This window comes from Anopheles funestus, chromosome 3RL (assembly GCF_943734845.2).
Source record: "Anopheles funestus chromosome 3RL, idAnoFuneDA-416_04, whole genome shotgun sequence".
Taxonomy (NCBI): Eukaryota; Metazoa; Arthropoda; class Insecta; order Diptera; family Culicidae; genus Anopheles; species Anopheles funestus.
Window position 1 is genome coordinate 80,500,878 of NC_064599.1, and position 14,596 is coordinate 80,515,473.

At 44.1% G+C, this 14,596-nt stretch overlaps 2 protein-coding genes across 2 annotated transcripts; both read right to left on the bottom strand.

The window, feature by feature from the left end:
• Positions 1-5,450: 5,450 nt before the first annotated feature.
• Positions 5,451-11,076, bottom strand: LOC125769761 (transcription factor GAGA). The gene is made up of 6 exons (XM_049438590.1): positions 9,813-11,076; positions 6,888-7,169; positions 6,382-6,739; positions 6,157-6,309; positions 5,694-6,040; positions 5,451-5,609 (listed from the first exon to the last, which is right to left on the bottom strand). Exons 1-6 carry the CDS (start codon positions 10,002-10,004, stop codon positions 5,457-5,459), a joined length of 1,485 nt encoding a protein of 494 aa, XP_049294547.1. The 5' UTR covers positions 10,005-11,076; the 3' UTR covers positions 5,451-5,456.
• A 1,414-nt stretch (positions 11,077-12,490) lies between these two features.
• On the bottom strand, positions 12,491-14,519 carry LOC125769765 (ubiquitin-like-conjugating enzyme ATG3). The gene is made up of 5 exons (XM_049438614.1): positions 14,128-14,519; positions 13,903-14,038; positions 13,465-13,808; positions 13,105-13,391; positions 12,491-13,045 (listed from the first exon to the last, which is right to left on the bottom strand). Exons 1-5 carry the CDS (start codon positions 14,197-14,199, stop codon positions 12,883-12,885), a joined length of 1,002 nt encoding a protein of 333 aa, XP_049294571.1. The 5' UTR covers positions 14,200-14,519; the 3' UTR covers positions 12,491-12,882.
• Between the last annotated feature and the right edge of the window lie 77 nt (positions 14,520-14,596).

Below are 14,596 nucleotides of genomic sequence, written 5' to 3' on the forward strand. Positions count from 1 at the left end.
TAACTTTCCTCCTCCCACTTCTGCTTTGTGTGGTTTGCTTTTGCGATCTGATTTTGTTTCTCTATGCTGTCTTCCTCACCTAACAATATTTCAATTTAGCTTACTTAATAAATTGTTCATAATTTAGGATTCTGATTCGTTAATATAATTCGGTAGCGACTTTGTTCTTCCATTTCATTTTCATTTCTCTCGCAATTTCATTTGCTGCATTATTTATTTATAATTGTGTAGTGTTTCATAGATGTATTTTTTTTTTCATATTATTTTTCCCATCCCGCATGGTTTGCTTTTTTTCTCTTTCTCTCTCCCTCTCTTTTTTGTTTTGCTATTAAAGAGGAGTAAAAGTGTGAAAATTATCTACCCCCTTCTGTGGTTTACCTTTCCACTACCACTCTCCCAACACTCGTGTAATTTCCCTTTACTTTGTTTTACTTTCTTCATCCTCGCCGTGTTTATCAATACCCGATTTAGTTTTCTTTAAATTTTGGTTGAAATTTTCACTAGGAATTGTTCGCTTTTCTATTCTTTACAATTATTTGTTTTGTTTATATATAAAAAAGGAAACTTTCTTATTAGATCGAATAAGTTTGAGAGCAAGTTTGTCCTTTTTTTGCCAGTTTGTTTTGTATTCTTGTGTGTTTTTTGCAAAGTGTGGTGTACTAATATACAGCATACAATTGCCAATGTTGATGTGCGGGCAACAGAAAGCGAACGAAACACTGTTCTATCAATTGCTTTATTTTGTAAAAATTTGATTTGACCTTTTTGGGTTGGATGTTTTTTTTTTGTTCTGCCTTCCTTCCCTTTTTCGTTCTACGCCAACAATTGCACGCCCTGCATATGCGTTATTCATTATTTTCTTTAAAATCTTGAATGTATTTTTTTTATATGAAAAAATCGTTTATCATTATTATGCTTTGCTATTTACTGTTTTGTTTTATACAGCTATGTCTTCTGTTATGACTTACAATAATGCATTACAAGAGAGTACAAGTGCTAAATGTGTGGTTTTCAGTTACAGAATGTTTTGCAGATCATAATTTAACATCTTTACCGACACTTCCCAAAGCTTTGCAATTCGCTTTGTTCTTTTGTTAATATCTGTTGAAATTTTAATCTGTAAAACTCTGCATCTTATATTTGTGGCTGTTGTGTGCATTTTTCCTCACTGTTATTAGAGTACGATTTTATAAGTTTGCTTTAGAGACGTTACAACAATGTGTGATCGAGCTCCCGTCGCTTTCCATTCATTTGGCGGCTCATTGGGTAAGTGAGTGTAGGGACACTGATGATGTTGGGACTATTTTTGCATAAAATCTTAAGTATGATTTGGAAACAGTGCGCCATTTTTTTCGCTTTTTACATCAAAATATCTTTCCATCGGCATATTGATTTCAGATGAGAATAAACGACTGACATGGGTGGGAGATTATAAAAAAACAGGGAAGGAGATTGTTTTGTGGCGGGTTTGTGGGCCATTTTTCGATCGTTGCTGTTCTTGGTGCCCACACCATTATCATCATTGGGCTTCACTATTCACTAATGTTGTACTCTTTTGTATTTTTTTTTTCTTTGTTGCAATTTTTCATCTAATTGTAAAATTTTGGACAAAACACACTCGTTTTACTCACATATTTCTTTGTTTTATGCTCACTTGTTTACATTTATCTTCTTCTGTTTTCATGGGAATTGGGGGGTGGGGGGCGGTGATTTTGTTGAAAGAAGTGGTTCATGTTGTCTACAATTATTATGTATGTTTTGCATTAAACGCGATAAAATGACACCAAACATATATAATATAGCTACTATTCGTTTAATTTCCCTTCCGACATGATCTGCTGTATGTCCGCCATTATGAGGGTTTTAGACCTTACGACAAACTTTAAAGTACCATTTATTCATCCAAATGTATCGCACTTTCGTTTAAATGTGTTTGCATATTTTATAGCTGCATCCGTCGAGATTGAATACACCTTTTAAGGTAGATTTAATTATTTTGTATTCCATTTTTAAAATGATCGTTCATCTTCGGCTAACATCGTACACGACAATTTGGAGACAATGTGCCTTGCATGCTACTGCTGCTGCTGTTTTACATGATGACTAACAAACTAATCGATTGTGGTCAAGTAATAATAAATTAAACTGCTTTTGGGACGCAGCTGTTCTTCCCGGTATTAAGAACTGAGAGTGATTCGTCTTCTCTGCTGATGTATACAGTTTTCGTATAATTTACAGCATCTAATTAACTCTTCTTTTATCTTTCTCGATGTTTGAATATTTTTCCGGGATCGAAAAGAAACCGTTCTGAAAAAAAAACATTTTCTAGCATTTCATCTAAAGAAAACACATTCTACTATTTGAAACGATGTACCAAAAACAAATGTAGGTACGGAATAAAAATGCTGGTAGGCATTGTCGGCATGGTCTTCAACCGAACCCGAAAAAGATTAAATAAAAGCTTGAGGCAAATAGTCCTTCTCACGCCAAGGATGCCATTTCATGTACCATTCATTCATTGAAAACAAAAATAAGAGAATATTGTATGATTACAACTTGCGATCCCGTTCATTTTACGGACACGTTGCTTGTATGCGTACATATGCAAACATTTTTACTATACAGTCAAGAAGAATGGAAGTGTGCACAAAAGTTACTCGTATCCGTATTGATTTATGTGTTAATTGAAATATTTCATCCATTATGCAATTGAGTGATAACGTGAGCGTTAATCTTTCTGCGTTACAATGCTTAGGCTCGAATCCTTCATTCTTCATTAATTGTTTTATTGGGGATGTAACTTGGATTTCATGGGTAACGCACGACTTACTAACACAACCAGTTTGGGTTCAAATCTGGAATAGACCGGTGCCTTCCACACACGCAGTACAGAAACGATTTAGCTTCTCTTTGTTGGTCCCCAATGCACAGTTGAGTACATCGTGCTGATATGACCAGAGAAGACTGAGAATGTGTAACAGAATTCGACAATAACTACCGGGGACAGTTCCCCAGTAGATCCTGCTACACGGATAAAATAAGTCTCTATGAGAAAAGCTAGAAATGATACAGATCCAAAGCCTTTTTGCGGATTTTTCCAATGGAACATAATTATAAAAGCCGGAGAAGAAACATACCGTGCTACACTATTTTCTTCATTAATTGTGTATGAAAGAACAAAATTTAGACACGTCAAGTGGAAGTTCAATATTTAAAATAAGCTTTGAATGTTACACACGTAAAATAACATCGAATAAAGTAGATGAAAACAAATCTCAACATTTACAAACTGAATCATTTTGCTACTATCTGCACTTCGTTTTAGTTTCTCTCTCTCCTTTCTGTTGTTGCCTGGCTTTTTGATTCTGATTTCCAAATGCCTCACAATGCTATCAGGGTTTGTTTTGCACACATCGCTAACATTTTAATGCTGCTTAATACAATCGATAACTGCCGATTTACTATTTCCTAATGCTAGAGCAAACGTCTGCACCCAGTATCAATATGCTTACGGAGGTGCGGTGTGCGCATATCGTATCAACTATATGTACAATTACGATACAAGCAAAGCAAACAGTAACTTAAAAGTAATAGAAGAAGAAAAACGGAAACTTGTAAATCGTTCATCAACAACATTACATGTACCACTATTTGCGCGGATGAAGAGAGAGAGAGAGAGAGAAAGAGAGAGAGTATTAAGGATAATGTTGAAAAAAAAATGAAAACGCACATTCACATTTACATTATCGTCGATTTCAGTTCTAAACTCATGACGTTTGAATTTCGAATTCAAACTTTCTTCAAACTACACGGCACTTCAAACACACGTAAACTATAAATTGCGCGCTTTAAAATTCATTCTCCACGCGCCAAGATTTTCGTACTTATAATTAAACATACCTAGTGAAGGTATGGTGTGTAAAACATAAAAATACATCCTGCTATCTGTGTATGTGTGTCTCTCTCTCTCCCTCGCATGATGTACTCTAAATACAAATAAAACCTATGCACTAGAGCATCTAACAAGTTACTATAAAATAAATGAAATAAGGGCGACGTACTCGAAACAACGGAACGGCGGGGGGATGGGGTTAATAAAACTCTATACAACATTCGACTCTTCGAATGATCCTTCGTCTTCATCGGCTAAGGGTGTGTATGGGAGGTGTCTCCAAAACAGGTCAGTTAACAACGAGTTTAAAATGCCCCTCTAAAACATATTTTGATCAGACAATGTGAGTGGAGAGTCTAAAGCCAAAAACAAACCAAAAAAAAACATTCGCTTCTCCGATTGGCTTGATTTGGGGAAGGGTCCTTATAAATGGGAAACTACCACACTTTTAGAGGATAAAAAAATGTTTGTAAGACGACGGTAAACCGGCTTGGTCACCAGTACCGCCTCCACCTCCTCCTCCTCCTCCTTCGCCACCACCAACGCTGCCTTCATTTGTTGCTCCCACGACAGCAGCATTTGCTTCTTCTTCAGCAGTTGCCGTTCCACCGGATCGCTCGGTGTCTGTTCTTCCATCCTGTCGTGGCTTGTTTCTATCGGTACTCCCCGCAGCAATGGGCATCTCAACGATCGTACCGTCACCGGTTTCGCTTATTACCACATCGTCCTGCAGAACACTGCCGAGCGTCCGTCGGACAATTCTGCGCCGATTGGACAGGGGCAACTCGGTCGTTACGAAGCTTATTCCACCGCTGTGGTGAGCATTGCGTGTGCTGCTCCCACGAGCCGTCGTCACGGTGACGACCGTTGAACCATCGAACTGCTGCACAATTTCTTCCTCCTCCAACTCCTCTACCACACCGCTCAACTCTTCCACATCGTCCTCCTCTACCACGTGATGTACGTGATGCTGATGATGATGATGATGGTGATCGTCCGATACATCCTCCTCCTGCTGCTGATGATGCTGTCCGACATGATGATGATGGTGGTGATCGTCTTCGTCCACTTCCAGCGAATGTTGTAACACCTGCTGATGATGCTGGTGATGATGATGCGAATGATGATGATGATGCAGAAGCAGCTCTTCCTCATCATCCGTCGTGGCATCGATAATGACACCGTCCGTCGTATCACCACTAACATCACCACCGACCATCATCTCATCTGCTTGCCGTACGGCCACCACCGATGCCGCATCCATGACGATCTCCTGCACATCGTCATCGTCTTCCTCGACCTCCTCCACATGGTTTACCATCGCACCACCATCATCTTCCTGCATCACGATCGATCCAACAACACCACCGTTTCCACCGTGCTGATGATGATGATGTTGCTGGTGATGATGATGTTGCTGTTGCTGCTGCTGTTGCTGTTCCACCACCTCGCCCGTTTCCTCCTCTATTTCGACGTCGACACCGCTGTCGATGATGCAATCGTAATCGACACCTTCCACTATTTCATAAACGTCGCCCTCTCCGTTGTCGACGTCCGCATCGTTCTAAGTTAGGCGATTGGTGGTGTCCGTCCGACGTTCCTCTATCGTGTAGACGGTATTGCCGACGCGGAACAGCTCCGTGTGGGGACGTAGCGTCGGCTCGTGCGTTGCAATGATACCCGTTTCGATTGGTTCACCGGTTCGGATCAGCGTGGCCTAAAAAAAGATGCAGAAAAAACACAAGAACCCTTATTAGTCTCCAAATTTACACATTCATGCCTTGTCGAACGGTGGGCTTACCTGATTGAGATTTCCAATTGCGAGCTGATGGCCATCGAGTGTTTGAACCTGCGCGATCGAGAGGGATGTGGTGCCGTCCGCATTTTCGTGCTGTGTCACGACGTGCTGCTGTCCGTTTGCGGCTGCTTGTTCGATCTGCTGTGCCTGGGCCTGGGAAACGGTGACGGATATCGTGCCGGTCGTATCGATCGTGGTCTGCTGTTGTTGTCCTTGCTGTACCACCTGTTGCTGTTGGGCCTGCTGCTGTACGACTTGATGCTGGGCCTGTTGTGCGACCTGGTCACCGGTTACTGTTCCTGCGTTTGTGCCATTGCCTCCGTTTGCTTGGTTAGGGTTTGAACCTTGTCCTGGGACAGATGGAAAATAATGGATAATAAGTAACACACTCACTTAAATCACTCACTCACTATAAGGGAATTAAATCAAGAAATGAGTCCTAATATTAAGCTTTATCTAGTTTTACCTTTCTTGCTCTTGCGGATGCGTTCCTTTTTCATGCCGGGTTTCTTGAAATGTCTCAGCTCCAGATGCCGGCGCAGATTCCTAGACTGTCTAATAACGGCCTGACAGATCGGGCAGGTTGCCGGTTGTTCCGATTGAGATTTGCTCTTAATTTCTAAAACGGAATACCATCAACATTAGTTTAGCAAAAACCCAAATCTCGAACAACACAAATCCAACAACTTACTGATGATGCCTTCCTTCGTGTCTACCGTGGTACCGTCAGCGTTCGCTTCCTTCTTGATGTCCTTTGGAACGGGTGTCGCTTCCTCCGCATTGTTCACAATCACCTGAATCGTTGTACCGTCGTCATCCGTTTTCATTACCTTGGCCGCCTGTGTACCGCCGGCACTGTTAGTTGCCGCACCGGGTTGTCCTTGATTGTTGGTCTTCTTGGTGCGCTGCTTGCGCTTGCGTGTGGGCAAAAACTGGCTAATGACATCCTTCGTTACTTCATCCGACATCTGGTCCGGTGTGATCGTTTCAATGACTTGTGCCTGTACCGTTTGTGTGGGTCCGAGTGTTGTGATCAGTTCTTCCGCCGTCTGCAACAACGAGAGAGATAGGAACGAGCAAGAGAGGAGGATAAGTTAGGTATAATTGTGTTTCAAGTATAGATTAATAAATCCGCAACCACACGCTTATCCCTCGAAAAAGAGGGAAATAGCTCATTGGAAGTGACAGTTTACTCACGCAAACATTGTTCGATACATCGATGACCGCCTTGACGTGATTCTGCGGCACCAGAGTCGGATGCAGCTGGATCGAGGTGGTGTACGTCGTGTTGTCATCCTTGTGCGAGACGGTTTGCGGTGCCAGGCCCTGGATGTTGAGACAGTGGGCTGCCTGCAACAGCGACGGAAGCTGCGAATGGTCCACGCTTACCTCGCCGCGGTACACGAACTCGAGCAGTGCCTCCAGATCGTTCGCATTGACGCCGGCCAGCATGACGACGGGATGCTTGCATGGTGTATTCTGTGGAGATTAAGGCGAAACCCAGAGCATGTGAGAAAGAGAAACCAATCAAACAACAAAAACAGAGAAACATCGTTTTCAACGGCGTGTGAAGGTGGAAGAGATCATGTTTTGTAAGTTGGCCACCCTCTACCGTCTGCTTAGGGTGCAAGAGAGGGGGTGCCGGGAGGGGGGTTAATTTCCCGCCACACAATGCTCGAAGCAGAACAACAATCACACAGCACCCGCCGACCGGAGAGATGGATGCAAGAGGAGAGCATCTGCGAGCGAAGAGGAGAGCGGGATAGAGTCACGGAGAGAAAGCGAGAAAGCGAAACAAATAAACCAAGATGAGCAGGAGAGTGAGGAAGGGAGAGTTTGATATGCTTTTTTATGAGAAAATGTTTTATCGATTCGCACACTTCTATGCGCTGGTGACAACATATTGCTTCGTTCACCTACTTCCAAAAGCTCCTGTGATATCAAGGGAATCACCATTGTGTTTTTTTTCGTTTTTTTTACTCATATCATCTTTTGGTTGGCGTTGCTTTTTTTGCAATTTGATGTGTACGGGCATTTTCATTTGTCATCGCCAATGCGCAGAATCAAGGAAACCGCTAGTCGTCGCGTTGTTTCAATCCCTTCGCCAAGCACCAATTTCAGTGGTTGAGTGGGAAGTGGAAAATCCATGCCAACTGTGCGCATTCGATGGTATATTATATCATGCTTCATACATATGGTCCTTTTACAATGTAAATAATGATTTGATTTTTATTTTTTGATATTTTTAATTTGATATCTTATATGGGATAATTCTATCTGCCATTTAGCAAGATCATTCAGTCAAAAAACATGCGCCCTTTGAATAACCAATATTTTGTGGTAGATCGAAAGAAGCGTTGAGAACATTCCAGGACATCAACAGGACATCGCCTGTCAGACACTTCTTACTCGGTTTACCTTCTTTTCTCGTACCTACCAAAAAAAAGCGTCATTTGTGATGTTTTGATATTGTGTGCAAAAAAAATCAAAACAGAGCATACTCGATCTATTCTCTTGATTGCGTGTAGCATGCATGTATCCCTCAGCCTCATCATTTATTGAGCGAGATCATCCCCCGGTGCGCGCGGAATTCTTTGCATCTCCGAGAGTTTGTGGAAAGAGGGCGCGCTCGCCCACAAAAGTACACACACACTCATACACACACCCCGCACACACATCTACTACGAAGGCATGCATGCATGAGAGGAGACACTTTTCTTTCTCATTCTTATTATCACCATCGTGACGGGTTGGTCTACATTTTCCCGTGTACTTGAGTGCGTTTGCTGCGGGAATGCATTTTCCACCACCGCCGAGCGGCCGAGAGGGAAAGAAGAGAGCTTGCCCATTCCTTCTTTTCGTAATTTCTCTGTTTTGGTGGCTCTTGGTGTTGGACTCACAGTCGGTGTGGTGTGACAACCACCCCATCAACCCCATTTCATTTTTGCTTTGAACAATATCACAACATGCGGATTAAAAAAGGGATACACGAGTCAAGAAGAATATCACCGTCAATGACAACTGCATCGAAATAGTGTTACAAAACGGAACCGATGGCGAGTATAAAAATAGCCACAGAACACATACATACCCAACAGCACTAGCTTAGGGGGCATTTTAATGTGAGATACATTAATCATCACATTTATTGGTAGTTTTAAATTAAACTTAATATTCGAGCGTTATAACGCCTATTTCCATTTTAGTTATTCCATCTCCCAAACTAATGTGAATCGAAATTTCTTTCCGCGCAAAGAAAGAAAAAATAAATAATTTGGCAACACTGTCATGCCGGTTCTTGAGAGACTAGAGCAGCCAGCAGCAGCAGACGGTTCGAGGGTAAGAAATTAAAAGAACAAAAAACTCTCCACTCTCCCTCTCTCTGTCTCTCTATCACTGTTGCCATGCTCCGTTAGTCTCTTTCGGCCCATCCATTTCTATAACAGCAAATGTAGAAAAGAAAGAGAAACTACCCGCATCTCACAAAGGAAACAAGAGAGACTATTTTCCACCTCACACCGAGGTGGTCATTTTTTCACAACGAAACAGCTCCTGCTTTTTATATCCATTTCAGGATTATTTTATTACGTACGACAATATCAATTGTGTGAATATGAAAGTAAAACATTGAAAATGCGTTAAGTAATAGCTATTCGTGGATATTGTATGACTGTTTCCGTAATATATGCGGTACAGTTTGTACGATTCCCAAAATAAAACATCTCACATCTTACAACTCACTGCACTCGTTCTTCTCACTAAGAGGAGGCGGAGATGACATACGATATTTTACTCTTGCTTTCTCCTTCCCTTCTTATTCTCCTTTACGGCCACAAGCACACACACACCCGCACTTTCCATCGTGCACTTTTTGGTATTCTTTGTATTTTACAGCAAATATGTGCACCCCTTCCTTCTCACACTGACGTGGACAGTGAGAATAGCCCAATGTCTCTTTCTTCTCACTTTTGCGAGAAATTCGTTCCTCCCTGCTCGCTTCTCTTGTCACACCTACTACGCGCTCTATATTTAACTCTGAACACTTCCCATCTCCGTCCCTTCACACACACAAACACACACACGTCCTCTCACGCACGCACACGACACGGAACGAAAACCTACCTTTAGCAGATCCAACAAAAATGGACTTGCCGCACAGAGCACGATTTTGTGCGCCGGAAAGCTGCGTCCACCGGCGGCCAGTGTGACGTCCACCAGATCGCCATGGCACCGGAGCAGCTGGACCGCGGACACCAGCGAGGTCCCGTAATCACCCCAGGTCAGGCTGTACAGTGAGTTGATAGGGAGCGACATGGTTCAAACGCCTCTGTGCTCCTCACTCTCACTCACTCTCACGCACTACACGCTAATCTCAAACAAATTCACACTCTTTGTGGCCAGACCCCGTTCGCTTTTTTCTTTCCTACAATTATTCACTATTTTCCCACGACTTGCTCACTATCTCCACGTATTCTGAGTGTAGCCCCCTCACACGCGCTAAGGACAGGAAAATAACGCGTTTTTTTGGCTTTTAATTTTCCTTCGCTCACTCACTACAGCAGGGCTCCTCTCGGACGGGCGACAGTATCACACTGATTCGCGCTCACACACTACCGCACAACACTTGCTTGTCGTTTTTCCGTGCGCGTTTCAACACACTCGTACCACAAATTTCAACCCCGAAGAACGTAGCTTTCACTGTATTTCCATTCTTGTTTCAAAAATGGAACCACGCACACAGCACCCGCTTCGCACGACGCACCGTACGGATTTTCTCGATTTTTCCTTTCACCACCAGCCAGAAAAGAAAACTGCACACACCAAGCACGGACACAAACACACACAAACACACGATCGTTCATGCACGTACTCGCTTTACGTGTGTGCGCTGAGGGGAGTCGTTGTCCTCCTTTCTTCCACCTTGCGTGTGGGGACGGTTTGCTTCTTTCGTCTTTCGTGGAACTGCCACCGATGTTACAAGAAGTAAAAAAAAACTCCAAGAACGCGCGTATACACGCACACACTCACACACACTATTTCTCGTATGTTGCTTGCTCTTTCGCTCTCTCTCACTACATCAACGGTACGCTTCTTTTGCTCATCCCACAGCAAATGAAGAGGATTTTATCAAGCTTCGCGACGTATTTTCCGTCTCACCGCTTCCTACCGATCCGCACGCACGCACCTACTACTGCATACATACACGCACACACACACGTACACACGCTGTGCCTATGGGGAGATGCAATCGACGGAAAAAGGCTCACAAAAACGGCCCGCTAGTATAGTACTAGCTCACGGGTACAATCGCGCGCGCCGTAGCTCCACAAAATCGACCTACTCGCACTACGCTCACGAACAATATGGCGACGCTCGCACGCGCTCTTCCCTTTCGACTGAATCTCCCGGGGAATTTTTTTTTCTTCTGCCCTTTGCGTGTATGTGTATATGTGACTGCTCTCTTTCTCGCACGCACACACACACATACAACCGTTTCCCGTAGTACGCGGAGTTATGCTCCACGCAGGCGAATAATGCTCGCGCAATGTCAAGCACACTAAAATTCCCTGCTGCCGAAAACCTGCCACTCCGGCTCACGCCCTCTCTGTTTTCTTCCGCGCGCTCTCACTCAGTGCTCTGTTCTGCTCTAGCGCATGAAGGCGCATTGGTACAGCCCGCACACATCAAAAGCAGAAGTCGTACCTTCGCGCAAATAACTTCTCCACCACATCCTGAAATAACGGTCCAACGAAGGGAGGGTGAGAAGACGAAAAAAGGGCCTATATTGAGTGGAGCATTTTTTCCCGACCGGGGGAGGAAAACTGTGAAGCGGAATTGTTTCCACGTCGCCGTTGTCGTTAACAACGCAGTTTAGCAGCGTTAAAATCCACGCACGAAGCAGTCACAGTACGAGCCGCTATTGAAGCATGAAATATGTGGAAATGGGAAAGGGAAAACGGAAGGGTGACAAGTTGACAACACGCCGAACTAAAATGACAAATGGCGGCCAAATAGATGCTGCGACTGCGATGCGCTTTTCTTTCTATGCTGACGGCTTGTTTTCCCCCAATTCAGATAGATTTCCCGATACGGAATACGCACCTTGCTGTTTGACAGCACGATATGCTAAGACGCGCGTACCCCGGAATATTTGTAATAATTCTCTTTCCAGGAGCGCGAAACGGGCTTGTTGTTTTCGTAGCCTCTGCTCTGTTTGTTTTCAGTGCTAATTCTACTATACACACATTTGGTCGCTTTTTTTTTGGTCGTTCGTGTGTACAAACCTTCTTGCTCCCTTTGCTCTTTCATTCTCTGTCTGGATGTCTCTCTGTCCTATACCCTTTGCCGCACGGACCTTTACATTCCGCAGCACGCTCGGTTGTTCTCTTGCACGCGGAATCGCGCGCCACAACAACACACTCTTTTCTTATGCTCCGTGCGTTCCCGGCTCTGTTTCGCTTGCTATCGCTTCTCGAATTTTTTAAAAACTCTCGAGCATTTGTTGGATGGTTCTCTCGATATTTACATCAGCCTTACCGTGTGCATGTTTCTGCTAAACTACCGTCAGACCAGAGGGAACACTTTCAAGCATCACACGACCCTCGACAGGAGATGCTGTTTGGTTCTCGCCTGCGATCGCTGTACGAGCGAAAACCATACGATTATTGTCCGGGTGCATGCTGCGATCAATGTTTCCATCTAATCTGCGTAATAAGTGGGAGTTCGATCAGCAAGCGCAACATTTCTGCTAGGAAGACGATCTCAATATACTATACACCAAACGAGACATGCTTGACGCATTTCTGCAAAGCAATTCCGTACATATATTTCGCCTTTTTCTCTCTTAACCATTAGTCTTTATTCTGATAGCCATAGCTGCGTAACAGAGTGCGATTTGGGAACGGGTTTAAATATCATTGTGGTGCGTTTCCGTTGGAGATAAAACGGGATAGGAAAATTACACATGGACACACTAAAACGTACACAACACAAAATGACGACCACAAAACCAACTAGTACGGGGGGGATGGTTGAAAACTTAAAACACAATATAGTCAAATGTTCCGGGGTGAGGTAACAGCCGTTCTCAGATTGCAAACAAAGCCTTAGCAAGCTAGCATTCCACTAACATCGACGGTCATCCACTGACCAACAGCTTATTTTACCCAATTTCCCACCCTAACTCGTTGTCTTATTTGTGGTTGGTAATGTTGAAGTTTTGCGTAAAATCGTACTCGATCGTCGGTATGACGGTTTGGACAAACTTCAGGAAGATGATGAGATACATATGGACGCCCAACTCGCCACCACCCTCCTCCACAGTTTGGATGATTTTTTTCATTATATCTGCGTGTCTGCAATGCGCAAAGGAATTGTGAGTTGGTTTTCTTACGACAAATCGCCATTTACTCACTTGCACGGATGTACCGAAGCCATGTTCGGTCCCGGTAGATGGGGATGCGTTTCCATGGTAACCGTTTTCTTCGCATGATCCTGACTAACGTCATCGTACATTTGTTCCACGCTCAGCAGCTTACGATTTTCATCATACCCGATCACCCACAGACGGGGCGTTTGGTAGTATTTGTCGTACGTGATGTGTAGATCGTACGTTCTGGTGCGCACCACCGAATCACCTTCCACCTCCGACGATACAACCGGGTTGGGCTTTTCATTCGGTGCCGGAAGTAGTGCATTTGACTAAAACAAAACGAAATTCATAGAAAACAAAACACACGCTGCAGAAGCCCTTTTCGATTTAGCCGCTTCTTACCGGATCAACCGTTTCCAGCAAACCACTTTCCTCGAACTCATCCATATCGATTGCCGCACCATCCTCGTCATCCGCATCGTCCCCATCCGCATCGCCATCCTCGAGGTTCCGTGGATCATCCATATCGGCTGCCGGTTCATCCTCGATGCGTGAACTGTCCAGCTTCATTTCGCATACCTTTTCCTCCAGCCCGGAACTTCCCGCATCGTCCGGATTGTAGTGATGTGTCTCGACCCATCCACCATCCGGATCATTCTCCTCCACGAGGTTCTCCTCACCGACAAACTCGATCTGTTTGCAGCGCCTTCGGCACGGTACATTGCGCGTAATCAAAAACTGTTTGTCTGTAAAGAAAAAGAGGAAGCTTTTTTGAAATGAGCTGTGCAGGGAGAACACAGTTGGTCAGCTGAGCATTGTATCGGAACAGTATTATCGTACCCTTCGGCAGATAAGGCTTTATTTTGCTCTCATCCCCAACCGCCCAGGACCAGGTCGGACAGTGATGCGTAAGGTGATCGCCGGCGGCGATAAATTCTTCCGGAGTTAATACACCCGTTTCGCGAAACTTAGATTCCTGCGTGAGAAGCAAAAAGGGACATCGTGAAACTGAAACATAGTAAAATACCAGAGACGGAACGCGTATCGCCATTTCCGTAGACCAACCTTCAGTACGGGCGTTAAATATTCGGCCACACCGAGTGCCGTGCCCTTGACGGAATTCAGGACATTCTGCATCCTGTCTCGCTACGCCACAACAAATCGATCAATATCACAAAGGAAAATGCGTAAACCGTCTCCTCAGGGTCAGGTGCACCCCCAGGACCCGAAAAACCCGAACACAACACACGAAATGGAGTCAAATCGAACACAGCGAACACAGTAGTGCTGTTAGCTGGCTGGTCGTTTTTTTCCTAACCTCGGGACAGATGGAATTATTCAGCTGGTTTGTCTTTTGTTTGTAGAAACTTGCCTACATTATATTTATTCTTCCACTAGCTTTTTTTCTATCGTTTGCTCTGCGTTTGTTGTCCGTTGCAAACGTCAAACACGCTGAAATGTCAAAACAGGATGCAGTGTGTGACGTTTGCAGCCGTTACAGTACAGTGAGCACCCACAATTTGCGATGCGCTTT